The 24,350-nt window shown below is 34.2% G+C and overlaps 3 protein-coding genes and 1 long non-coding RNA gene across 4 annotated transcripts; 3 read left to right on the top strand and 1 right to left on the bottom strand.

Annotated features, from left to right (window-relative positions):
• The first annotated feature begins 3,114 nt into the window (after window positions 1–3,114).
• Window positions 3,115–4,830, top strand: LOC106372113 (transmembrane protein 258). Its single transcript, XM_013812251.3, has 4 exons — window positions 3,115–3,243; window positions 3,320–3,420; window positions 4,401–4,479; window positions 4,573–4,830. Exons 1-4 carry the CDS (start codon window positions 3,241–3,243, stop codon window positions 4,618–4,620), a joined length of 231 nt encoding a protein of 76 aa, XP_013667705.2. The 5' UTR covers window positions 3,115–3,240; the 3' UTR covers window positions 4,621–4,830.
• Window positions 4,831–4,940: 110 nt separating this feature from the next.
• Window positions 4,941–8,381, top strand: LOC106372105 (WD-40 repeat-containing protein MSI5). The gene is made up of 15 exons (XM_013812240.3): window positions 4,941–5,227; window positions 5,728–5,791; window positions 5,921–5,980; window positions 6,079–6,141; window positions 6,221–6,286; window positions 6,416–6,490; window positions 6,570–6,645; window positions 6,720–6,867; window positions 6,946–7,027; window positions 7,109–7,182; window positions 7,264–7,375; window positions 7,453–7,527; window positions 7,612–7,679; window positions 7,761–7,860; window positions 7,970–8,381. The coding sequence occupies exons 1-15, from the start codon at window positions 4,962–4,964 to the stop codon at window positions 8,069–8,071; spliced, it is 1,431 nt and encodes a 476-aa protein (XP_013667694.2). The 5' UTR covers window positions 4,941–4,961; the 3' UTR covers window positions 8,072–8,381.
• Window positions 8,382–10,082: 1,701 nt separating this feature from the next.
• LOC125609833 lies at window positions 10,083–13,869 on the bottom strand. The gene is made up of 2 exons (XR_007339950.1): window positions 10,664–13,869; window positions 10,083–10,331 (listed from the first exon to the last, which is right to left on the bottom strand). It is a non-coding gene; the product is annotated as an uncharacterized LOC125609833 (long non-coding RNA).
• A 760-nt stretch (window positions 13,870–14,629) lies between these two features.
• LOC106387661 (probable polyamine oxidase 5) lies at window positions 14,630–16,485 on the top strand. The gene has a single exon (XM_013827600.3). It carries the CDS (start codon window positions 14,768–14,770, stop codon window positions 16,400–16,402), a length of 1,635 nt encoding a protein of 544 aa, XP_013683054.2. The 5' UTR covers window positions 14,630–14,767; the 3' UTR covers window positions 16,403–16,485.
• Window positions 16,486–24,350: the final 7,865 nt, after the last annotated feature.

Raw genomic sequence — 24,350 nt, forward strand, 5'->3', positions numbered from 1 at the left:
TGTTCCGGCGAGAAGGCGGCGAAACCGACTCTGATGATTGGCCTCGTCAATACTGCTTTCTTCTTCATGTAAGCTAAACTCGATCCGATCAGATGTTATTTTTGCTTGATTCGTACCAGCTGTGGCGTTCTCAGTCCGGGATCTCTCTCCTCTTGTAACGTGTTCATTGTATTTAAAGCTTGATCAGCATTGCTATTTGCTTATATATAGTGTTTGGTAACATTAATGCATTCTCATGGAGTTGATGAATTATGTTGTGACTTATTTATTTAACTTTTGAACATGTGTGAGTTCTATATCCTGTCATGATGTATCGAAGTAAAGACTAGCATGTCAGTTACTGAATCAGTACTTTGTAGGTTCACAGAATGTAAAATGATCGGTTTAGTTCATTACTAGACAGTTGGATTGTGTAATTCTCGTTTTTAAGCAATGAGCTTCAACCTCTAAGATGGACACGTGCCCTTTATATTAGTTTTTCCTTGGAGTCTCGGTGGGCATATTGGACTCTTATTCACAGTTCTGGTATAGATTGAAGAAGTGATCAAAGTGTTGTATTTGTTCTTTCTTTCTTTCTAACTTACATGTTACAACATTATTGATGCAGCTACGAAGCTACATCATCTAGGAAAAACTGTAGCCTAAAGGTTTGAGCTCGCGACTGCGGCAGTAGCAGCTGTTTTCTTGGTATGGTTTCTTTCTTCGTCCTCTGAACTTTGTAATAGTTGTCTTAAACGCAATTTCGTGTGGTGAAATCAGTTTCTCTGGGTTAAATTGCAGGGATTTCGATCGCTGTTTTTGCTACTTGCTAGTGGTGTTTTATGCATCCTTCGTCCTCAATACTATTCCCAACTAGACAGAACTAGTTTCAATGAACAAATATAGAACGCGATGACGATGGTAGGGCACGGCGAGTGAGATGGATTCACGGACCAACACGTGCTCTCTTCTGCTGCGTTATACAAAAAAAAACTGTTAGTTCGAGAAAAAACGAAAGAAATAAAAAAAGGAGAGTTATTTGCAAATATACTCTCTTGTTTCACGAAAAGAATATTGATGCCAAGTATCGTTTAGGTTTGAGTCGTTTGAATCTATTTTCTTAAAACAAACTACTAAATTACATGTTTGGATCTATTTTCTTATTAATTTGGTAGGCTGACAATGTTTAAGAATTATATATATACTAGGATGATACCTAAAAATCATATATTCAAAGTAAGGTAGTTCAGTCCGGATTTTCGAGAGACTGAACTTTCGGGTAGAGAAAGCTTCGTTTGGTCTAGGCTCAGTTTTTCAATTTTTTGATTTATAAAAATTAGATATCATATTAAAATCATATATGTTTTAGTTTGATTCAGTTTATATACGGTTAGTTTTTGTTTATTGTATTTTAGTCTGGTTTCGGTTTAATTTTTTGATATTTTAGTTTACAAAAATTAGATATCATATTAAAATCATATTTATCTTGGTTTGATTTGATTTATATATTGTCGTTTTTGGTTTATTAAATTTTATACCAAACAAACTTAAACTATATTTTTTTTATAGTATTTTGCTAATTCAATTTTGTATAATTAAGAATCAAATTTATTAAGCTTTTTCTATTATATTTAACTATTAAAATAATTATTAAATAAATTAGTTATTGTAGATTCATAAGATGAAAAGAAAAAAAAATTAACACTATACTACATCGTAATAGTGATACAAATCGCTTATAAAGATTTTGATATTAGGTTAAGGTTGTTTATATCCCCTATTAATTACTACAAATTGCACTTATAAATAGAGATTTTTGCACGAGGAACATTATTTACAACTCAACGAGTAAGGTATCATATCCGGTGGAAGCATTCTATAGTTGTGTGCAATGCAATTTTATTCTCCATAAAACATGCGCTGCTCTTTCGAGAAAGAAACAACATTTTTATCATGACAAACCATTATCTTTAATATGTGGTGACAAGATAGAGCGTTATTGTAAAATGTGTGAAAAATATTCTGAAGGTTTCAAGTATACCGACTTTTGACACTTCAGTATTGATGTTAAGTGTGGCACACTTTCTGAATCTATCATCCATGAAAGTCATCCATGCACCTTGTACTACAATAACAGGAAGGAAATGAAATGTGCTTCTTGCAATAAATGGGACTATCGATTGTTTAGTTGCGATGACTGCAACTTTGGAATAGATAGAAGATGTGTTGCTTTGCCAAAAGCAACACAACACTGGTACGATGAACATCTTCTATTTTTATGTTACCAAAAAAACAAGAGATGAGACTATTGGTGTGATATATGCGAGGAACAAATAGATACCATAATTTGGTTCTACACATGTGATAGTTGTGTCACATTCCATGTTAAATGTGTTCTCGGTGACTTTTCACGTTTCATGCCCGGACGGATAGCCACATATAAATGGTGGAGGATCAAAGCGATGCAAACCAGTCCTAGTTTCTTACCACGTTGTTTCGTTTGTCACTCTCGACGTGCAGTTCCATTCGTTTTAAACGTTTTTTATCCCAAAAAAATTGTATTCATTTGTTCTTTAGAATGTTTATTCAGACCCTCATTACGTAAAGATTTGTATTAAATTCATTAATGTAATCTTTTCATATCTTTTTTTTTTTTTTTGCCTCCCAGACAAGCAAATTGATTGTGATTATACTTTCAATATTTTCTTCATTAATAAATAGAAGCCACAGAGACAAAGAGAAATAGAATCAAAAGGGAGAAACCGAAACACAACACAAACATTCAAACTATGATCTTCTCTTCTTGTCTTGTTTGATTTTCTTCTCCATCTCTATATCACTCTTCGTCACCTTCCTCATTTTCACCTTTCTTTCATCGTCACGAACAGTTGGATCGTAGCCGTGCTCGCGGCAGATCACTTGCCAGAACTTGGCACCGGTCTGATCACCGTACGGGCCACCCTTGGTCTCGTTCATGTTCCTGTCAATAGATATGAAGCTTTGTATCTAGGGTTTTTGGAAATGATAAATAGTGTGTTTTTTTTAGATTTTTTCGTGAACCCATTTCTTACCACTTGGGCTTACTGAACCGAATAACTAAACAAAACGGGCCCATAAATTTTGTATAAACCGGTCCGGTCCACAACGGGAGAGACTCGTGGCGTGTGTGTAAAAGAATCATCAGTCGAAGAAACTGATTCAAAATCGTTTCCTCGGATCGAAGCGAAGCATATAACGGAGAGATCTCTCTACCTCTCAAAAATGGTAACTCCACATCCGTCCAAGTGTAATTTGATCGCTTCTGTCACTTACGATCTCCGTTTTAATGTTGTTGTTTTAGGCGGCGAGTCCGATTGCGAGTCCGATTGCGGTGGCGATGTACCCGACGTTATCGGTGTTCACTCTGGCGATTGGCCTCTTCATCACCGCTTTCTTCTTCATGTAAGCTAATCTCGATCCGATCAGATCCCGAATCGCTGTTGTATTTGATTGTGTGTTCTTGCGATCAGAGTCCCAATTGCTTAGCCATGACTAGATTGTGAGTTAATGTGTATTTGAATTTTGACCAACATTGTTATTTGCTTATATAATTTTCGGTGACAATTCATTCTCAGTTCCTAGGCTATCAGCGCCGGCTCAACATTGTTAAGGGCCTAGAGCAAGAAATTTTTTTTTCACCATCTAAAATTTATATACAGATAATATTTAAAATATTTTTTTAAATTTAATCAGTAATATTTTGTATATTTTGTAATGAAAATAAAGCCATATACATATCAAATAATTTTAGGCCCCTTTCAATTTTATTTATTATATTTATAATTTATAAAAAATTGGGCCCCTTAATTAGTATTATACGGGGGGATACGGGCTTGGGCCCGGGGCGGTCGCACCGCTTGTCCCCCCCCCCAATGAGCCGGCCCTGTAGGCTATGGCTATGGGTAGTCTTTAGTATAACGAAGAGATGATGAAGCTCATGAACTTGGAGTGATTTTTTTATTTATTTATCACTCTCTCATGATGTATTATTGATGTAAAGACCCGGACATGTCAGTTAGTTAGGGAATATTATAGTCCACTGAATCAGTGCTTTGTAGCTTCACTGAATGTAATTGATCGGTTTTGTTAATTACGTGAAATTTAGATTGTGTAATTCTGGTTTTAAGCAATGAGCTTCAACCTTTCAAAGGACGGCAATTTCTAGGAGATATGATTCGGTTTTTTGTTTGAATTGATGTGTCGAGCTGAGCATCATGTGGTTTAGCTTCAACAAGTCAAAAACCTTAAGATGGACTGGAACCATTTTATATCGGACTCTCTTATTCACAGTTCTGGTTTAGTTTCAGTTCTAGAAGAAGTGATCAAAGTGTTGTTTTATTTTTTTTCTTTCTAACTTACGTGTTACAACATTTCTGATGCAGCTATGAAGCTACATCATCCAGGAAAAACCGTAGTCTCGGGATTGAGCTCGCGACTGCGGCACTAGCATCTGTTTTCTTGGTATGGTTTCTCCCTTCGTCCTCTCAACTTTGTAATAGTTGTCTTAAACGCAATTTCGTGTAGTGAAATCAGTTTCTCTGGGTTAAATTGCAGGGATTTGGATCGTTGTTTTTGCTGCTTGCTAGTGGTGTTTATGTTTGATCCTTCTTCCTCAATACTATTCCCAACTAGTATCAATGAACAAATGAGAAAAACAACAGACTTTTTAGTTTCTGTCAAACTTAAATGAGAGTTATGAATGTTAAGACTTCTGATTATCTGTGCTTTAACTCCAAACGGTGTTTGGAAGCGGACGCTATTAAATACTCCTTTGAATTTTGGTTTCTAAAGTAAATAATGTTTTTGTTGGTATTTCCCGAAACGAAATTCACCTGTAACTGTACGACACGTGGCATAAAAGGACAGAATCTGAATATAAAATAATATTAAGAAAATAAAGTAGAAAGGAAGTTTAACAAAAAAAAAAAAAAAGGAGGAAGAAAATGGAGAGTGAAGTAGCAGCGAAGGCGAGAAGGGAAGCAGAGACTCCGGCGACGTACATTGGACTGAAGACGAGAGGTCAGAGAGCTAAACTTAACAACGGGTCTGTGTCAGCATCTTCCCAGCAGCAGAGAAGCACCGAGAAGAAGAAGAGGAAGAGTCACAAACCCATCGTTGACAAGAAGTACTCTCAGTGGAAGACTCTTGTTCCCATTCTCTATGACTCACTCTCCAACCAGAGCCTCGTCTGGCCTTGTCTCTCTTGCAGGTCTGTCTTTTTTTTTTTATGTTCTAGGGTTTGCAACTTTTCGTTGATTTGTGTTCTGTGTTTACTCTGATCTTTGGTTTACGAGAAAGTGTTTCCTTTTTGGGAAAGAAAAATTCAAACTTTTGCTTGGGTCAGGCTACTGAATCACATTTTAAATTAAACTAGTGAAATGCTGATAAATGGAGAGTCTTTATGTTAGCAATATGACATGTTCTAGTTTGTGTTTATACATTTAGTCTCCATGCTTTTATGTTTCTTAAAGGTTTGTTCGTGCATGAAAGTCTTGAACTTGTTTTGATAGGAGAGTCGTTGATTACACTTGTATAACTTTGTTATAGTGTGTTCTGTTTTGTTACCTTTGTCCGCGGCAAATCGTTTTGAGCTATTAGAGACCACTTTGACCAAATTTTTTAGTAGATGTGCTAAGATTTGGTGAAGTGTTTAGCTTTTGTGAAAAAGGTTCAATTTTTTGATGTGTGACTCTTGTCTGCTTTGACCAGATGGGGACCACAGATTGAGCAAGCATTGGCTAAGAATCAGCAGCGTCTCTACCTCACGGAACAAGTGGGTTTGCACTTTTTTTTCTTCTTGTAGTTGTCTTAAGAAATAAATAATATCGCTTCAACTTTGAAATTTCTGTCCATTGCTCGTCATGTTTACCTTTTTTCTTTTCTTGGTTCTGTCTGTCATTAGACTAATGGAAGTGTGCCTAATACCTTGGTCGTAGCTACTTGCGAAGCTGTTAAGAAGCAGGTAACTAAGTAGTGTTTGCGCTTTTTGTCCTTGGGTTAGTTAGTCTCTCTACTAAGGTAAAAATATTGAATTGCTGTTTCTTCTGTATATATGTTCAGCTTAATGGAAAAGCATGCTCTCCATTTGTGAAGAAGTACAAGACAATCATCCACCCTGGAGAGGTATTAACTCCACCCCTTCAGGAGACTTTGATTAGTGCAAAAGACTTTTTAATGTGGTGTAACCCTTCATGGCTCGCAGGTCAACAGAATCAGGGAACTGCCACAAAATAGTAAGATTGTAGCTACTCACACCGACAGTCCTGATGTAAGCTCTGCTTTCTCCACCCTGAAAAATAAAATTGCTTTCGTTTCTCTTTTCCTCTAGCTATCCTTATTCTTTTTTGACGTACAAGTTCAAGTATCAGTCATGCAAGTATGATGTATTGGTTTTCAGGTTCTCATTTGGGACACTGAGACTCAACCAGATCGGCATGCTGTGCTTGGAGCTCCACATTCTCGTCCTGATTTGGTATGTTCTCTTTCGTAGTGTTATCCCACAGTGTTAAAACACCCGCTTATTCATCATCTGAACAACTTTAATTTTGCAGATACTAACTGGACACCAGGATAATGCTGAATTTGCTCTTGCGATGTTCCCAACCGAACCTTTTGTTCTTTCTGGAGGTTTGTATTTGTGTTATCTTCGTGTCCTGTCTTGTGGCTTGCACGTTTCTCTCATCGAAGATTCTTCTGCGCAGGCAAGGACAAGTCAGTTGTTCTGTGGAGTATCCAAGATCATATCACAACAGCTGGTAGTAATAAAACTGGTGGTCGTTCCGTTGGCCCTCGAGGTGTATATCATGGCCACGAGGATACGGTTGAAGATGTGGCCTTCTGTCCATCTAGGTAACTTCTTGGAACCATTTCTTTCTTTAATGCAAAACTTTCCTAATGATTTTTGGTGAATTTTTGTTTGTCATGTAGTGCCCAGGAGTTCTGCAGTGTTGGTGATGACTCTTGTCTTATACTATGGGATGCACGAACCGGCTCCGGTCCTGCCATGAAGGTACCTCTCTTTTGAACCGTGTCGAAGTTTGAGGTGTTCAGCCTTTTGGTTCTTGTTTCAGTTTCCGTCTGTTTCTTGCAGGTTGAGAAAGCACATGATGCTGATCTTCACTGTGTCGATTGGAATCCTCATGACAACAATCTGATCCTGACTGGGTACTTATTTTACACTCTTTGAGTACTTCTCCAAAAGTTATAGAGCTGATTCTAATTCTCTTTTATTTCGCAAATTCCCAGGTCAGCAGATAACACTGTCCGTCTGTTCGACCGCCGAAACCTGACCTCAAATGGAGTTGGCTCTCCTATCTACAAATTTGAAGGCCACAATGCTTCTGTTCTTTCTGTTCAGGTTCGGCTACCTCGGTTTTAATTTTTATATCATTTCTCATGTAAATGAGCATTACACCGCTTTGTTATTTGATTCAGTGGTCTCCTGATAAGTCATCTGTTTTTGGGAGTTCTGCAGAAGATGGTCTCTTAAACATATGGGATTATGATAAGGTTTGTACATTTCCTAAAATTCACATTGAAATCATTTTTTTCTCACTTTCAAGCTCATCGTATTCATATACAAATGCACATTAGCTCGGCAAGAAGTCTGCGCGTGCACCCAAAAGCCCTCCTGGGCTTTTCTTCCAGCATGCTGGTCACAGGTTTTCTCAAAGCTTTAATCCTGATTCTCTTGCTTTCTTGCTTCAATGGTATCTATAATATCTTTATGTATATCTTCTCAGGGACAACGTGGTCGACTTCCACTGGAACGTATTGGAACCTTGGACTATCGTCAGTGTTTCTGGTAACTGTGAGAGTAACGGTGGGGGTGGTACATTGCAGGTACTTTTTAAAAACTTTCTTTCTGCATTACTTGGGAACCTCTCTACTATCAATTATTTTTTCGGTGATAAAAATGAAAAACTTTGTCATGGTTTTCAAAATTTGGCAGATATGGCGGATGAGTGGGTTGATTTACAGACCGGAAGATGAAGTACTGGCAGAGCTAGAGAACTTCAAGTCACAGGTTTTCTCATGTGCCTCCAGGCCTTGATGAAGCAAGTCCCGTGACTGTTTAAGTACTTTGCTGTGGTTCAGGAGGTGTCGTCAGTTTTTTGCAGATGAAAATCTGTTTTACGTATGCGGTTTAAGTATTAATTTTTCGGAGGAGTCACTTGGTATATGTAGACCAGTAATTCAAAAATATTGGTAGGCTTAGGACATTTCCGGAATCGTGTAGGGTTCTTGATCCTGTTTTCTTTAGTTTAATCGTAGGCACTTAACTTGCTATTATGGTCAACCATTGTTGTGAATCCCCAAACTTAACCAACAGATTGAAATCTATAATTTTAAGTACTTGACTTGATCCATGTTTACTGAACCGTTCAGTTTCATTTTTCAACAACAAAATCAGATAGAAGTTTGGTTTGGTTCCTTCACCTCTTTTCGGTTCTGCATTAACAGCCTGGCCAGCCACTAATCCTACAGTCTTCAGAACTGTTGTGCAACCTTAAGTACTAAGATCTAAAACAATTGGAGTTTAAAGCTCATAGGACTGTGGGGTGAAGGAGTTAGATAGCAACAATCAAGGATATTTATTACAAAATATCTTCTAGTAGATTCTGTCTCTCTCCCTAGTTTTAAAAACGTCTCCAGTGGTGAAAGTACTGAGCCTTTCATGGGTTTTTGACTTATCTGAACATTAAGTACACTAACTCATTCATAGATCCAAGACCACCACATAGCTTCTATAGGCTTTGTTGGATTCTTATCATTTGTTCAGTTTCACCTATAACCAAACAAATTGTCGACGCATACAAACATACACACATATGTGGTACACACAAACACGTCTTGAGTTTTGTATGTGTATGTGAATGTGCCAAGTTATTTGTTTGGAGAAGAGGATACAAAATCGTGGCTCAAGAACTATATGTTAATAGGTTATGTCCTTTTTTTTTTGGTGCAACAATAGGTTATGTCCTTTTTATTAATTCCTAGCCGTTAAACCCCTTTGCTTTTTCTCCTTTCTCTTGTTCATTGTTTCAACAGTCTTGTTATCTCCCCATCCACCGAGTAATATCCTTTCGACAATTTATGCACCATTAAAACTGGTCATTAACTAATAAAAATGAGGATCATATCATCTTCTTCATATTTTTCTTGAATATAGGTTCACCATAATAGAACTATTGTTCTTTCTACTTGAGAAAGATATGTGTGTGCGTGTGGTGAACCAATAGAGCCTAAAGCTTGTTAGAGTGCAAGCTTTTAGGGAGTGATACACCTGTTAGTTTGGTTACTCTATAAATGAATACAAACGCATTTATGGTTTGCGTATTAAATATATGAGTATCCAAGTATCCAACACGTGATAAAATCCGAGTATGTCATGTTCAAGCTTTGAAGATCAAGGAAAAGTCCTTGGGTCACGGGATTGTAGCTGGATTTTTGGAGCTCAAGATTTTGACTTCCCTTGTACCTACATAATCTGTATATCCATCTACTCCAACATGCATCTCATTTATAATATGATGACCTTCCAAGTACCAAGTGTCTTACTTCATATTTATCTACATTTTCGGTAGGTAGGTTTTTATTTGATTACTTATTTGTTAGGGTGATTGGTTGTATCCGTAAATGTTATAGACAACCAAATTTATAGTTAAATATGTCAAACAATCAAGTTAAAAAAAAATTTACATCATTTTTTTTTGGAAAATTAAAAAATAGCCATGGAAAGTTTTATTTCCACAGCAAATAATGATGTGTTTTACAAAGCTACGACAAAAACATTTCCAGCAAAAAAAAGTTATTGCTTAATTGGCTAAAAACATTAAACTGCCGCTTATTCCAATTGCCCATATGTTTTAAAATTGTTTTGCAAGATTGTAAACTAACCTTCTGAAAGTTAGTAACAACATGAATTCAAAGAACGCATGTTTCCTTTTACATATTGATCGTGTGTGAATATATAATCCCGTGAAAATCGTTTTGTCTTCTGTTTTTTTTTTTTTTTGAACACAAACTTCTTTCTTAACTTTAACTTGTTTGCCTACAACAGATAGAGGGAATTATCTATCCTCTTTGATTAAAAAGATAAACTAGAACAGCATAACATAAAATGGATAGGTCTTCAAAAGAAGAAGATGACAGCGAACTCAAGACGATGCTTGAATGCGTCAATGTAGCTTTTACGACATGGTTGCACAGCAGAGAACTAGTCACCTTATATTGTGACGTTAACACCCAATCCGCACCGCAGAATATCATCGAAACGAAGTCCGCTGCATCTTCAGGCTCCGAACAGACCGCTACGCAAGATAACAAGACGGTTATAGATATGGGTGGACACTTCCATTTAACGTTTGAAGGGAAACACTCCTTAAAAAGGAGATAGTGGATAAAATGGTTCTCTTCTCCAAAGAGAAAGAGGTGAATGTTGATGAAGGTGATCCTGATAAACTCTTCGCATAAGAGAGATAAGATGTATGTAGAACGGCTTTGGTAAAGATTTCAGTGACACCACCAAAATTCTTTAGGCAAATAATCATTAGGCTGGACAAATAATAGTTAAGCACCACTGGACTCACCAAGCCCAATTTCAATACATGAAGACCCAGCCCAAGAGAAATAGAAACATGACCTTGTCGGGATATTGCGAGTACGACGGAGAAAGCACGGTGGAGAAAGGGAAGCTTCGGCGAGAGGACAGGGGAAGCAGGCGGCGGAGATGGTGACAGATCTGGCTGGTGAGGCGCAGTTCCGTTTGGATGACAGGCGTCGACCCCAGAACCGGATGGATATTCGTCGCGAGATAGATAGACGTAACAGGAAAGCGACATTGATGAAGAACAGCGACTGTAACCGGCGAGAAACTCAACGGTTTGGGGAACCCCCCATAAAATGTTTGGTCTAGTAGTACTAGATCCGTAAAGAGACAGACGAGAGCTTCGGCTCACAACAGCAAGCTTTCTCCGAAGAGATACACTGGCGTGAGCAGAGAGGTTGATAAAGGCGGAGAACCAGATCGGCGAACTCACGAACGCGGTGGAGATGAAGAATAGGAGGAGCGGAAGACGAACAGAGCTGTGGAAGAAGGCTCGACGCCGGCGGCCAGAGGGCTCACCGACGTCGAGATGTGGCGGCTGCAAGCGTACCTCGATTCTCGGGTCCGAGAGCTTTCGAGCTTTAGGGCGAATTCTTTTGTCTTCTGTTTAAACCGATATATTTATGAATGTACACACTTTTCCAATAATAAGTGTGGAGGTTGCTCATTTCATTTGTATTTTGTCCAGACGTGTATCATCAAAGATACCGAGAGAGGCGATTTATGTTAATATAATATCCTTTTAATATTAAAATTATAATTTTCATTTTGTGTACATCAAAGTACAGAGAGATCACACACACGTAACTTAAGAAAAATAATAATTTAAATGTATTTGTTTCAGAACTCAAAGTTGATTCTCGGAGAGCCAGAGCTTCTTCGGGATGTGCAAACTAAACGCAACCGACAAAAGCCTTCGCAAGATTTTGTCTTTATGCTTTGTTTCTATTCATTATTTATTCACATTTTCGACAGTTAATAAATGTTGGTCACGAAACATATAGTACTACTTATTACTGTGGATTTTACGTAGAAGCAATGCATATCAATTATTCAATACTTTTAATATGAGTAGTTATAGTTATCAGTTAAGTCTAGATACTAAATATATACTTTTATAATGATGGGGTCATTTTCTGATTATATAAATAAGTAAGCGATAGCCTGCGGATCTGCACTACCTTTGATGAAGATCCATTTCTGTGTAGTGCAAAAGTTTGATATAATTAATTTTAACTAAAGTAAGATAAATCTACAACAATATCTTCATTAAAAGAAAAAGCTTAATACTTTGATCGATCTTAAAGGAAAATCTTCGTTAAAGAATTATTCATGAACATACTAGCTTAAGGAATTAATTGATCATTGTGTTTGTGTATTTAGTGTTGTGATGATTGCCTACGATTTCTATGGGCAAAAAAAAAGCAAAAGGAAAACATACTTAACATCTTTATAGTTTCCACTATATATATATGCTTGTCGACTTAAATAAAATAAATTATCACGTCGATTGAGTATTTTAAAAGTTTCAACTTCAAACAATAGTATTTGATCCAAAAACAAATCAAGCGAACAATACTTCTTCCAATAAAAAGCTAACCTCAGAAATGAAAGTAGATAGATAAGAATCTTCAAGTTTATAATTGTTTATAATTGTTTTTTACCAAAAAAAAAAAATTTATAAAAACATCTCCAACTCCACTCTATTTTTTTACTCTAAAATAGAGTTTAGAGTAAAAAATACTCCAATGGTACTCTATTTTTCATTCTATAATAGAGTGAAAAATAGGTTTATTTCAAATGTAGAGTAATTTGTTTTTTTTGTTCATCACTTTATTTTTTTTTGTTCATCACTTTATTTTATATTCTAAAATAGAGTATCATTGGAGTAAACTCAAACTCTATTATAGAGTTACTCTATTTTAAAGTAAAAAATAAAGTAAACTATTAGAGATGGCCTAATTGTTTCATGGTTTGTTAATCTCACATTTCCAAGTTTTCCCCCTTTTACATGATGAATCACCGAAAATCTAATATCTAACGATGACATAGAATTATAGATAGTTAATTTTTTTTCCAACCAACTCCGTATAACATACTTTGAAAATCATATTGTATGACGATATTTATTTAAACTCAACATGTTTATATGTATGACAGCCATATATTCGCCACCTTCAGGTTAATTTCAACTAATTAAACTAAAACCATTTTAACTTTTGTATCAATTTTTCTTTCTTTCAGAATCAGAATAATTAGGATGGTTGTTTTTAAGTATAGCGGCATGCACAAATAAACTGAGCTATATTGTTGCCAAAAAATAAAACTGAGCTATATACAATTATGTTATGATGGATCTTCGAGTGATGACACAATCATGCATAGGTTGATCATAATGGGTATCCAATCAAAGATAGATCAGTACCACTGACTCATAATTTGCATCTTGTGGGGCGTACCTCTGTCATCTGCTGGATTTTTTTTTTCCGTTTGTCACCGCCATCGTCTTCTTGCTTTACATGTGACCTCTCTCTTTCCAAAATTATCATTTCTTTCTATTAGTTTTTCTCACTTTAATTTGTTTGCCAGAATCATCTGTTTGTTTTTTGAATTTTTTATGCGCAGTGAAATTGCTATTTTTTTTTGTAAACTAAATTGCTAAATTCTTATGGGAGCTTTTATTTGAAAAGCACACGATGGTAAAACCGTAAAGAAGGTTTAAAACACGTATGTGATTTATACACGAATGTTTTAAGAAACTAGTCAAACTTAGTTACTCTTACATATTTTCATAATTGAACTGAACATACATCAAAATAAGTTTAGTAGACATTTTAAATCGTACAAAAATATAGAACAAGAAATGACAGAATGTATTGTTAGAAAAAACAGATATATAAATACACTTGGTAAGGACCTTGTGGGCCAATTGTCATGCTCACGGGTTCGACGCCAAGCGGAGGCGAACTACCCATTCTGTCATCAAATGCGGTACTGGGTGTTGGGCCTTGTCCCCAGCCCAGGTAAAGCCCTCCCGGGTGAAGTGGACCGCTGCCTAACCGGGCCCAGGGGAATGACCCACGTAAGTGGGGAACCCCTGGATTATCAAAAAAAAAAAAAAAAAAAAAAAAAATACACTAGGCATAAATATTGACACGTTGTTGGTACGTTCGGAGCATGTCGCAGAACATGCAAATCCAGCCAATCACTATTCACTAAAAAAATCGTTGGAAGCAGTTGAACCGCCTCTAACGCTCAAAAACTTCTGGTAATTTTGCTGTGCACACATAAACAAGGTGTGTCTCTCCTATACCAGAACAGTAGTATGATTTATAAAATTAAAATATATTATAATGAACATATATAGCTTTTCTGAAAGAAAAAAAACGATTAGTCAGTGAGAGGATAGGTGAGCTTTGAGGGGACGTAAAATCTAATTTGACATGTACATCTTTGGACATAGGTGTTGTGTTTCACACAAGTTGAGTGTGATACTGATGGTAATAATTTGGTTCTTTTTTTTTTTTTATCTAAACAGTGTTTAGTGGATCTTGAAAAAAAACAGTACTTGTTAAATAATTAAAGCTAACTTTTGAGTATAATAATATTATTATAACCTAAACAACACAGGTGCTAGCTTCTCAGTAATCACTAATTTACAAGACCAGTTTCATCAAATTGTACATTACAAAAAAAATACTTCATATAGTTAGTAACATATCTAAATCATAAATAATGTTAAAAAAACTTATGCTGATAGATAATTATAGATTATATATTACATGGTATTAAATATTTATAATTATAAATCACAAAAAAATGTATAGATAAAAATAAATTTTAATATATTTACAGCAGTGTAGAATCTTAACAATTTAAAATTTTGATTAAAAAAACAATTTTAAATAAAATATGACTGATAAAATCAAGAACATAGTAATTAGTAAAATCTCACAACTCAGCTTTGCGGTTCAGACACACACACACACACTGTCTCTCTCCCCCTCCCTTATAAATGCTTTGCCAAAGTAATCTCTCTCCATTCATTCATTCACCTTCTCCTTCCCTCATCCCCTCACCACACTTCCAACTCTCTCTCTCTCTTTTCTCCATTTCACCGTACCATACGCACCGACACTCATGGCGAAGAAACCGAGAATCGTGATCATCGGAGCCGGAATGGCCGGCCTCACGGCGGCGAACAAGCTCTACACTCACTCCAACAACTCCTTCGACCTCTCCGTCGTGGAAGGCGGGTCCAGAATCGGCGGGAGGATCAACACCTCCGAGTTCTCCTCCGAGAAGATCGAGATGGGCGCCACGTGGATCCACGGCATCGGCGGCAGCCCTATCTACAAAATCGCCGAGGAGACTGGCTCCCTCGTCTCCGAGGAGCCGTGGGAGTGTATGGACTCCACCGTCGATAAAGCTAGGACCTTTGCGGAGGGAGGGTTCGAGCTTGAGCCTTCTGTCGTCGAACCCGTCTCGGGGCTGTTCAATGCTCTCATGGAGTTAGCTCAGGGGAAAGACATCGACAACGACGACGGAGGAGATTTGGGTGAAATTTACGAAATTGCCACTAGGTTTTATTCTTCCGTTAATGGGCTTAACGGAAGCAGTGTTGGGTCTTTCTTGAGATCTGGGTTTGAAGCTTATTGGGCCTCAATTGGTAAAGGAGGGAATGGGGTCGAAGGGTGTGGGACATGGAGCAGGAGGTCGCTTGAAGAAGCTATCTTCACTATGTTTAGCAACACGCAGAGGACTTACACGTCAGCTGATGATCTCTACACGCTTGACTACGCGGCGGAGAGTGAGTACCAGATGTTTCCAGGAGAGGAGATCACTATAGCTAAAGGCTATTTGAGTGTTATACATCACTTGGCCTCTGTTCTTCCTCAAGGTGTTGTTGAACTGAACCGGAGGGTGACGAAGATCGAGTGGGAGAGTAATGAAGAGGATCCTGTGAAGCTGCATTTCTCAGATGGGTCTGTTGTGTTTGCGGATCATGTTATTGTTACTGTCTCTCTAGGTGTGCTTAAGGCAGGGATTGAGAGTGGTGATGGAGAAGGTGGTTTGTTCAGTCCTCCTCTGCCTGAGTTCAAGTCAGACGCTATCAAAAGGCTAGGGTATGGTGTTGTGAACAAGCTTTTCGTGGAGGTGTCTCAGAGAAGGTTCCCGTCTCTGCAGCTTGTGTTTGAGAAGGAGGATTCTGAGTATAGGTTCGTGAAAATCCCGTGGTGGATGAGGAGAACCGCGACCATGGCTCCAATACACAGCAATTCGAAGGTCTTGCTTTCTTGGTTTGCAGGCAAAGAAGCTCTCGAGCTTGAGAAACTAACGGATGAAGAGATCATTGACGGTGTCTTGACCACTGTCTCTTGCTTGACAGGCAAGAAAGTGAAGAAAGACAATGGAAAAGCTCCAAAGACTTTGGCCAATGGCTCTTTGCGTGAGGATGATGGTGAGGAAGTGGTGAAAATCACAAAGGTCTTGACGAGCAAATGGGGAGGTGATCCGCTTTTCAGGGGTTCGTATTCGTATGTAGCGGTCGGGTCAAGCGGGGATGACTTAGACGCCATGGCGGAGCCATTGCCGCAGATTAACAAGAAGAGTGGTCAAGTCAATGGACATGGTCAAGCTAAGGTTCGTGAGCTTCAAGTCATGTTTGCAGGGGAAGCAACACATAGAACCCATTATTCCACAACTCATGGTGCTTACTATAGTGGTTTAAGGGAAGCCAATAGGCTTCTCAAGCATTACAAATGTGATTTTTGATTGTTAATGTTAAGAATATGTTTTTTGTTTGTTTGGTCAATGTGTTTAGAGAAGCTTAATTAGTTCTGTAAGATTTTTTAATTTTTTTTTTTGTTTACGTTCAATTTGCTTTTCTGTTTTTCTAAGTTACAACCACCTTCCAATCTAAAAAGCAAGCCTCAGGGGACAAAGGATATTAAAGAAACAGAAAGGAAAGTTAAAAAGAAAGCAAAGATATAAAGATGCCTGGTGGAATTTATACCTTTGTTTGTTCCTCACTATTCACTTTTTAGTCACTAGTACTACTTTTTCTTTTTATTCTCTAGAATTTAATAGTTTTATTTGTCACATTTTCTTTGTGGTTTTCACTCCTACATAGGGGTATTATCAAAGTAATTCTGGAAAATATGCTACAAAAAATAGATGAACCATAATATATTTCTCCTTATTCTGTTAGTTTACTAAAATACACATTCCAATTTCACAAAACTAATATTAAAAAACAAAGGAGGAATAGTTAGATAACTATGAGAAAAGTATCATTTTGAAGTTTTTAATATTAGAGTGAAAAGCATAACTGTATCATAGGTAAAAAAGTATATGCCACATGATAACAATATATATATATATATATGAAAAATTAATATTATACGTTGTAGATTTAGATTTTAGTAGTTTCTGCCAATTATTTTTGATAATCTAAAACAAAAGTACAAAAAGATAATGTAAACTACGCAGCAAATGCTGTTTTCTTTTGAGAAAATAAATAGGTTGAAACTGGAAGAGTAAAAGAACAAAAGAAAAAGCTTAGGATGCTCCCTACCTATCCATATATACAAACAACCCTAAGAGATTCTTAAATTTTATTTTGTGTGGTGAGTCTTTAATGGACAGGATCCGCTGAACCCGCCTAGTTTCCAGCTTGCAAACCAATATATGGGCATTTATACATTTTAAGCAAGTACTATATATTATATACATTTTTTATTCATAGAATCCATGAATCTGAGATCGAAACAAATATATCAAACACTCGTACCATTTACAAAGATTGCAATGATCAACATTATATGGAACTGTATATTGGTAAATCATTAACTATTGTAGGACCTGTATGGAACTGTATATGTATATCCTACTTTTGATATACATTATATGGAACTGTATATGTATATCCTACTTTTGATAGAGTATATTATTAAGAAAAAAATTCTTTAAATTTTTTCTTTCACTTGTTCCATTGTCCTTCGAATAGCATATACATAATCTAGTTTATTAAAAAAAACGGGTTCAATTGAGAGACTAACGTTCATATCTACAACAGTTAACACGCACATAACACATTGGGATATTGGTTGTGACATGTTGCGTCCAATTTAGAGAAAAAAGATTAAAGACCCATGTGTTTTCTAACAAAATATCAACTACTCAAGTGGGCTTCAGTATATATATCTGACCTTTACTCACAAGGAGGGGACATGGTTTGTGGTTTATAAATCACATGCACAAAGTTTTCAATTATTCAAAGACGGTCCCGAAAACTCATAGAGGAGATGCTCTTAACAAAAATAGTTCTGATAGCTAAGTATTTAAAACCAAAATCTAAACTAGACGAAGGGTGATTGCTAGAAAAACGGCTCAGTGGTTTGTTAACAGAGAGAAGAAGAATGAACTAAAAATCAATGCAAACTCGACGAAGAGTGTATATATTAAACACCATATGATATACAAAGAAATGAATCTTCAAACTCGACGTCAATCAAATAACAAAATCAATGCAAACTTTGATTTATTTATATAGGAACACAGATTCCCTGTTTGTTCATGTCATATTGTCCCGACATGGTTAGATCCTACAAGATGAAACACAGCGAACATATGGAAATTTTAGTTGTTTGAATCTTATAATTTTATATACATTTTCTATTTATTTTAGCTAAATTTGAAGTAAAAGATATTTAGCTGAGCAAATGTATCCAAATCCAGGTCTTAATCACATCAACGTATAGTCTATTTGATTTGCGACAGTTACATTCTCGTTTCCTACATGAGCTATAAATATGATTATATCAATTCCAGATAGTCCATCATAATCAATATTCTCCCTTTCAATCATGCGAGAAAACACACACACACACACACACACACGATCGAATCAACAAAGATTCAATGTTTTTTTGTGAAAGAAATCCGTATTTTCCTCTAGATAATTTTTTGATTAGTTAAAAAAAACTTGCTACTTAAAATAGTTAAAATACACGAGATCCGGTTTCATATGCTCCAAATTTGTTGGAACCACATTCTTTATATATCTGAAAATTTGTAGTAATTTCTTCATTTTTCGGTTAACATATGTCTAATCTTTGATTGATTAAGTTATTCTATAGATTTTTAAGCCTAAACATTATTTTTAATTACGTATTTTTCTTATGTTTTTGTTCCAATATGTTTACTGTTTGTATGGTCAAATCAAAGAGAACTATTCAGTTGGACTCCACTCTATTATTGTGAAACAATTTGATTTGCTTTCTATTCCTAAAGAAAACAAGAATGTCCCACTTCCTGTCCTTTTCTAAATTAGTAAATATAAAATAAATTATATACTAAATATATAATAAGCTTCTGTCACACTTTTTTATTTGGTCTATGAAAAAGGATGTCATCACCCAATCACAACAGATGACAATAATTTCATAGAAAAAGTAATATTAAACTTTTTTTTTGAAAGATGGCATATATTAAACTAATGTAAAGAGAATGAAATAACCCTTATCGAATAAATTCTTTTTTCTTTTGCGGTTTTACCTGTTTCAACAGCCACATATTTTGTGGGTTCTCCTTGGTTAGTTGAAGAAATTATAAAGAGATATTGGATTTAATATTCTATTGTTTGGAGAGGTTGAAAAAAATATATTATATCATCAATCTAACTTATGTCTCTCTTAATCTCCGGTATAGATTTTTGTTGTTGTTGGGTTTCTTTTACTTCTCATCATTCGCCATCGTGAATGGTGGTTTCATGTGGTTTAAGTGATATTCTCATGATACTTTGATTGGTGGTTAATTGTCCCTTCTTTGGCGTCTGTCTTTCTTATGTGAGTGTTTGTCTTCAGTGTTTTAACCTTTTTGTAGTCAGTGTTTATAATTTAATAGAAGCAAATTTGATATATTATCAGATGAAAAAAATCATGTAGCTTCGGCAAACTAAATCTAATTTGTTATTTGTTTTATAATATGTTTATTGCATAAGATATTGTACCACATTGTATGCCATTTTATATATATTGAAGTCTGATCCATGCCTATTGCAATAATCAGGACCGGAATTAACATGCTGATCGGTGGCTCTAAATTCCAACGGAATTATTCGATGTTAAGTTCTTTGTTAGTCATGATGATATTATGTTTTATAGTGTTGTATTAGATAGAAATTTGATTATGTTTACTTCATATTATGGTTTATTTTTGCATAAGGCATGCAGAATACTGATCGGATATATTTCAACGAAGTTATTGTACTATTGTTTCATCATAAGATAGGAAAAGTCATACAGTATGACTCATACTATGCAATATTATTGGAGTTATAAGATCATGATTATCGCTATAACCGTAGTGTTTTTAGGCTCAATATTTTTATTTTTATTTTCTATTTTTATTTTTTGTCTAATTAAAAAAAATTAAAAAGCGCATCAATCATAGATCGTCATGTGTCAGTAGAATTCACGGACAGTACAAGAAACAGATCAAAATCGATCTTTATTTCACGATTTTTGGAACCGATTTTAGAGATTTTTGTGGAATCCAGATCATAACATTTGTTAAGAAACCCACTAATCTTCCGTGATAATTATTTGTGTAGTACTTGGAATGTGACAATTATAAAAATGTTTTTATTACGTGCTTAATCAGTATATACTATATACTATATAAATTAGGTTTTCTTATATTTTCTACTCGTACACCGATATTATTGTCACCTCCAAACTGTCACACTTTTTGGAGTTTGGGCTACTTTCGTCAGGATCCATCCTTATTCGACCATCGGTTATTTATTCGTTTACACCGAAGATTTCATTCAATTTTAGAAAGATATATATGTGACTTACAGTTTTGGATTACAGAAATAAGTCAATAAGGGAGTAATCCTTTTATTTTTTGTTCATCACTCCATTTTCCACACCATTTTCTCAATTTTAGAGTAAAATATGGAGTGGGGTTGGAGATGCTCTAACAGGAGCAAGATTTCCTCTGAAAACAAAAGCTATCAGAATTAAAGAAATTCCCTGGAGCCAAACTTAAACCATAAACACAAAGGTTCAAGTATTAACTGTTAGAAACTTAAAATCGATTAAGACAAAAGCCCAAGAAATCTATCAAAGAACAAATCATCGGCCATTCTGGAAAAAATGAAAAAATGTTAAACATTGCATTTTTCACATCACATCTTATGCCAATACTCAGAGCCGTCTCAAATTAATTTTAGGCCCTGTTCAAAAAAAATTTTAATCGTACATTTTATTAAGTAATTTTAAAATTTAATAACTTTGTGTGTTTCTTTTTAATTATAAGTTCTAAATTTACCATTATATCTAAAATTTTTTAAAAAAATATCATAATTTATTTATATATTTTGAAAACCCTTAAATTTTTTTATTTTTATATTTCGGGGCTCTGTTCGACCGCTCTACTTGCGCGTGCTGTTAGACGGCCCTGCCAATAGTAAAGAGATTTTCTTCTTTCTATTTACCTTCCAATCCAGATAACTATACATCAAACCTGTGAAACACCAATAACATGATTTTTAAAACAAAATTTCTATCAGAAACATGCTAGTTTAGCTAATCTTTAATTACTTCAGCGCCTGACTAGGAAGTCACTTATACAAAAGACCTATTAGTGTAGTTTTCACGTAATTTAATTGATCCAATAATTTAAAATATCCCGAACAATATTCATTTAATCTGGGAAAGAGCAAAAAAGAAGAAAAGGAATACTTCACACACACAATAAGATTTGCCTGAGCTTTTTGACAAATTTGGTGGCAACATATGAGTTGATGGAGAAAGAAAAGGAAGATTAGATGGAATATTTATTTTTTTTTAAATCAGATGAGCTAATTAGTGAAAGAAGATGTTTCACCTAATATGTATTTTTGTCCATTTCCGCAAAACTACAAATGAAAACATCAGATCATAGATCATGAAGAATTTATTTCTTTTCTTTTCCCAATATCATGACGAATTTCTAATCATTAGTAATCAACAAAATTGGAAGATCATTTATATTTTGGAAATTATGATTATAATCCAACAACCCCTCAAAGATTAACTTTGTGTCTTTGCTTATCTGTCGATCTTTTACTGTCTAACTCTTGCTTTTGTCCTAACAAAATCATTTTCTAAAGCTACAATGATTCTCATTTTCTTACCTTTACAATATATTACTATGATATTATAAAAATGATTTTATCATCTTAAATGAAACAAAAGCTCGCATGAATGACTTTCTTTGGCAAAAAACAATATATATAGCATTCTGCTAATTTAACTAAAAGATCAAGGCTAAAGTAAAAAACAACTTATTGTTTTGGGGAAGAGATCGAAAATCTACTAGATGCTTTCATTATTTTCTATTAGAGAAAAGTTTTTTGGATGTTGTTCACTTATTAAGCTTTTTGTGATTATTATGTTATACAAAGTGGACCTAATTTTAAAGGAACACACATAACATATTTATCTCTTTTAACACATACCCCAAGTTGTCCAAGGAAAAAAAAGAGAGGAAGTAAAGATAATTTTACCCAGACGGCATCTAGGGACCTAGCTTAGCTAGCGAGGTCGTTTATTTTTGTAGACTTTTTAATTTGTTTTCTCAAAGTGAACCAAACTAATAATTAAAGAGAGGGTTCAATATGTTTTGAAATGAATTAATGATCAAATGTGATAGCTTAAATGGTTTTCTTTGCATTTGTTTGTCCCTTCACTTGAACCTAAAACAAAAGAAAACATAAACCTACATAATGAACAAATGTGATAATAAATAAGTAACTGAATTATAAGTTTCATCCTTATCAAAACTTCGATTATCCTAGATATATATATTTAGTAAGTCTTTATCACCATATCAATACTCTATAAATATATGTTTTGTATTTTCTGACATTCATGTATCAGCATCAGTTGTATAATAAATTCTTAGATCATCAAATCAATGCAATAATTTTGGTATTTCTTTAACAGCTTTATAAGAGCATGTCTAATAGAAAATTATTTACTTAGAGTTCTAAAAATACATATATGTCTATGTATGTGTATATAAAAAACAATATTTAATTATGAGTATTTTAAAATTATGGAAAACTCAACCAATTTTTTTCTTTCAAAAAACTCTTATTTTTTGACTAATAAATACTCTTATTTTTTTGACTAATAAATACTCTTATTTATGTATATATATATGTATTTTTATAATTTCAAGTGGAGAACTCCCCGTTGAGGATACTCTGACAACATCATCATACAAGCGTTTTAGCAACCTAGGTGTTAACAACTACAACAAGTCAATTCGATGTTTATATGTATATTCTTTTGCAAAAGAAGTGTAAATCAAATGTCCACTTTCTAAGTTTAAGTGCCGTATGGAAAAATATGATTCCTACAATCATCAAATTCATGAAATAATTAAAGCCAATGACCTTGTGGATCATAGTACATAAGTTATCTATAATCCCCATGATTATGTTAAATTTTTATTTAAATCAACTAATCATGATTATGGTAATTTTGTAACTCTTTTATATATATTCTCTATTTTTTCATTTTTCTCCAAATATTAAAAAATCCAAAAGTATAAGAAAATTGTGTACTTCCAAACCTTTAAGCATGGTCTAGATATCTAAAACTCTTCCAACCTAGCCTGTCTACTTGCAACCTTAAACCTTAATCTCTATCAAATAGATTTATGGTCATAATCATGAATTTAACACTAAGTCAGTTTATTCTCTGATTAATGATGGTGACTAGTGAATTTACACATGAGCTAGACCTATAAATTGTAACATACAAAATCACAATCATTTACCAACAAATCAAAATTATCTTATTAGTTTTAATTGGTCAAATGTACATAATCTTGATTTTTCCGACATGCGTTATGCAGATTCAAACATAAGATATCTCCTATATATTAAAAGAGAAACATTATAACCTTTGAACCATGCTACATGTCATCACGATAATCAATTTCAAAATCTTTAGAAAAATAAGTTGGTCTATCTAAACATATAGTATATTTTTCATTAACTTAATTATATAATTAATTATTAATATAAAAATATTCTTCATTATTTCCTTAAATAGAACATACGGAATTACCTAATCAGATCAAAATATATCTGATAAATAATGATTTTAAATAATAAAGATTTGATAATAATTTATACATCCTCTATCATTTTTGTTTCATATTAATATTATTAAAATAAATTAGATAATAAAATTAACCAACTAATAAAAATTTTGATTTTTTTTATATATGTTATATTTTGAATTTTTAAAAACAAATATAAGTTAATAAACTTTTAAAAAATCTCACTTTGAAAATTTGTGATCAATGATTGAATTTTTGTTTATAGCAAGATACAAATGTTCATAAATTTATATGAGTAAGATGTCTTATTTAAAAAATATTATATTAAATATATATATATAATTAGTATCGTTTAAATTAAATTATATATTATATAAAATGCATAAATATTTAAATTTCAAAACATTTATTGAACAAATACTAAGAATTTAATAGTTTAGTTTCAAAATTTTCATTGAATTTGTAAAAAAATGATTATAAATTAATAAAAATATTAAAAGTTCCACATTGAAAATTTTGTTATCAATGTTTCAATTTTTTTTGTTTGAAAAATATAAATGATTATAAAACCATGAGAATAGGAAAATTTTATTTAATA

The sequence above is a fragment of the Brassica napus genome, chromosome A1 (genome assembly GCF_020379485.1).
Source record: "Brassica napus cultivar Da-Ae chromosome A1, Da-Ae, whole genome shotgun sequence".
NCBI classification, from domain to species: Eukaryota; Viridiplantae; Streptophyta; class Magnoliopsida; order Brassicales; family Brassicaceae; genus Brassica; species Brassica napus.

What these genes read in the sequence shown, in the direction of transcription:
- LOC106372113 (XM_013812251.3), top strand. An exon ending in ATCACCGCTTTCTTCTTCAT is followed by an intron (nt 3,421 to 4,400) that starts GTAAGCTAATCT and finishes TTTCTGATGCAG; the next exon opens with CTATGAAGCTACATCATCCA. An exon ending in CACTAGCATCTGTTTTCTTG is followed by an intron (nt 4,480 to 4,572) that starts GTATGGTTTCTC and finishes GTTAAATTGCAG; the next exon opens with GGATTTGGATCGTTGTTTTT.
- LOC106387661 (XM_013827600.3), top strand. Translation starts at nt 14,768, where the DNA reads ATGGCGAAGAAACCGAGAATCGTGATCATCGGAGCCGGAATGGCCGGC.
- LOC106372105 (XM_013812240.3), top strand. Translation starts at nt 4,962, where the DNA reads ATGGAGAGTGAAGTAGCAGCGAAGGCGAGAAGGGAAGCAGAGACTCCG. An exon ending in TGGCCTTGTCTCTCTTGCAG is followed by an intron (nt 5,228 to 5,727) that starts GTCTGTCTTTTT and finishes TGCTTTGACCAG; the next exon opens with ATGGGGACCACAGATTGAGC. An exon ending in GTCTCTACCTCACGGAACAA is followed by an intron (nt 5,792 to 5,920) that starts GTGGGTTTGCAC and finishes GTCTGTCATTAG; the next exon opens with ACTAATGGAAGTGTGCCTAA.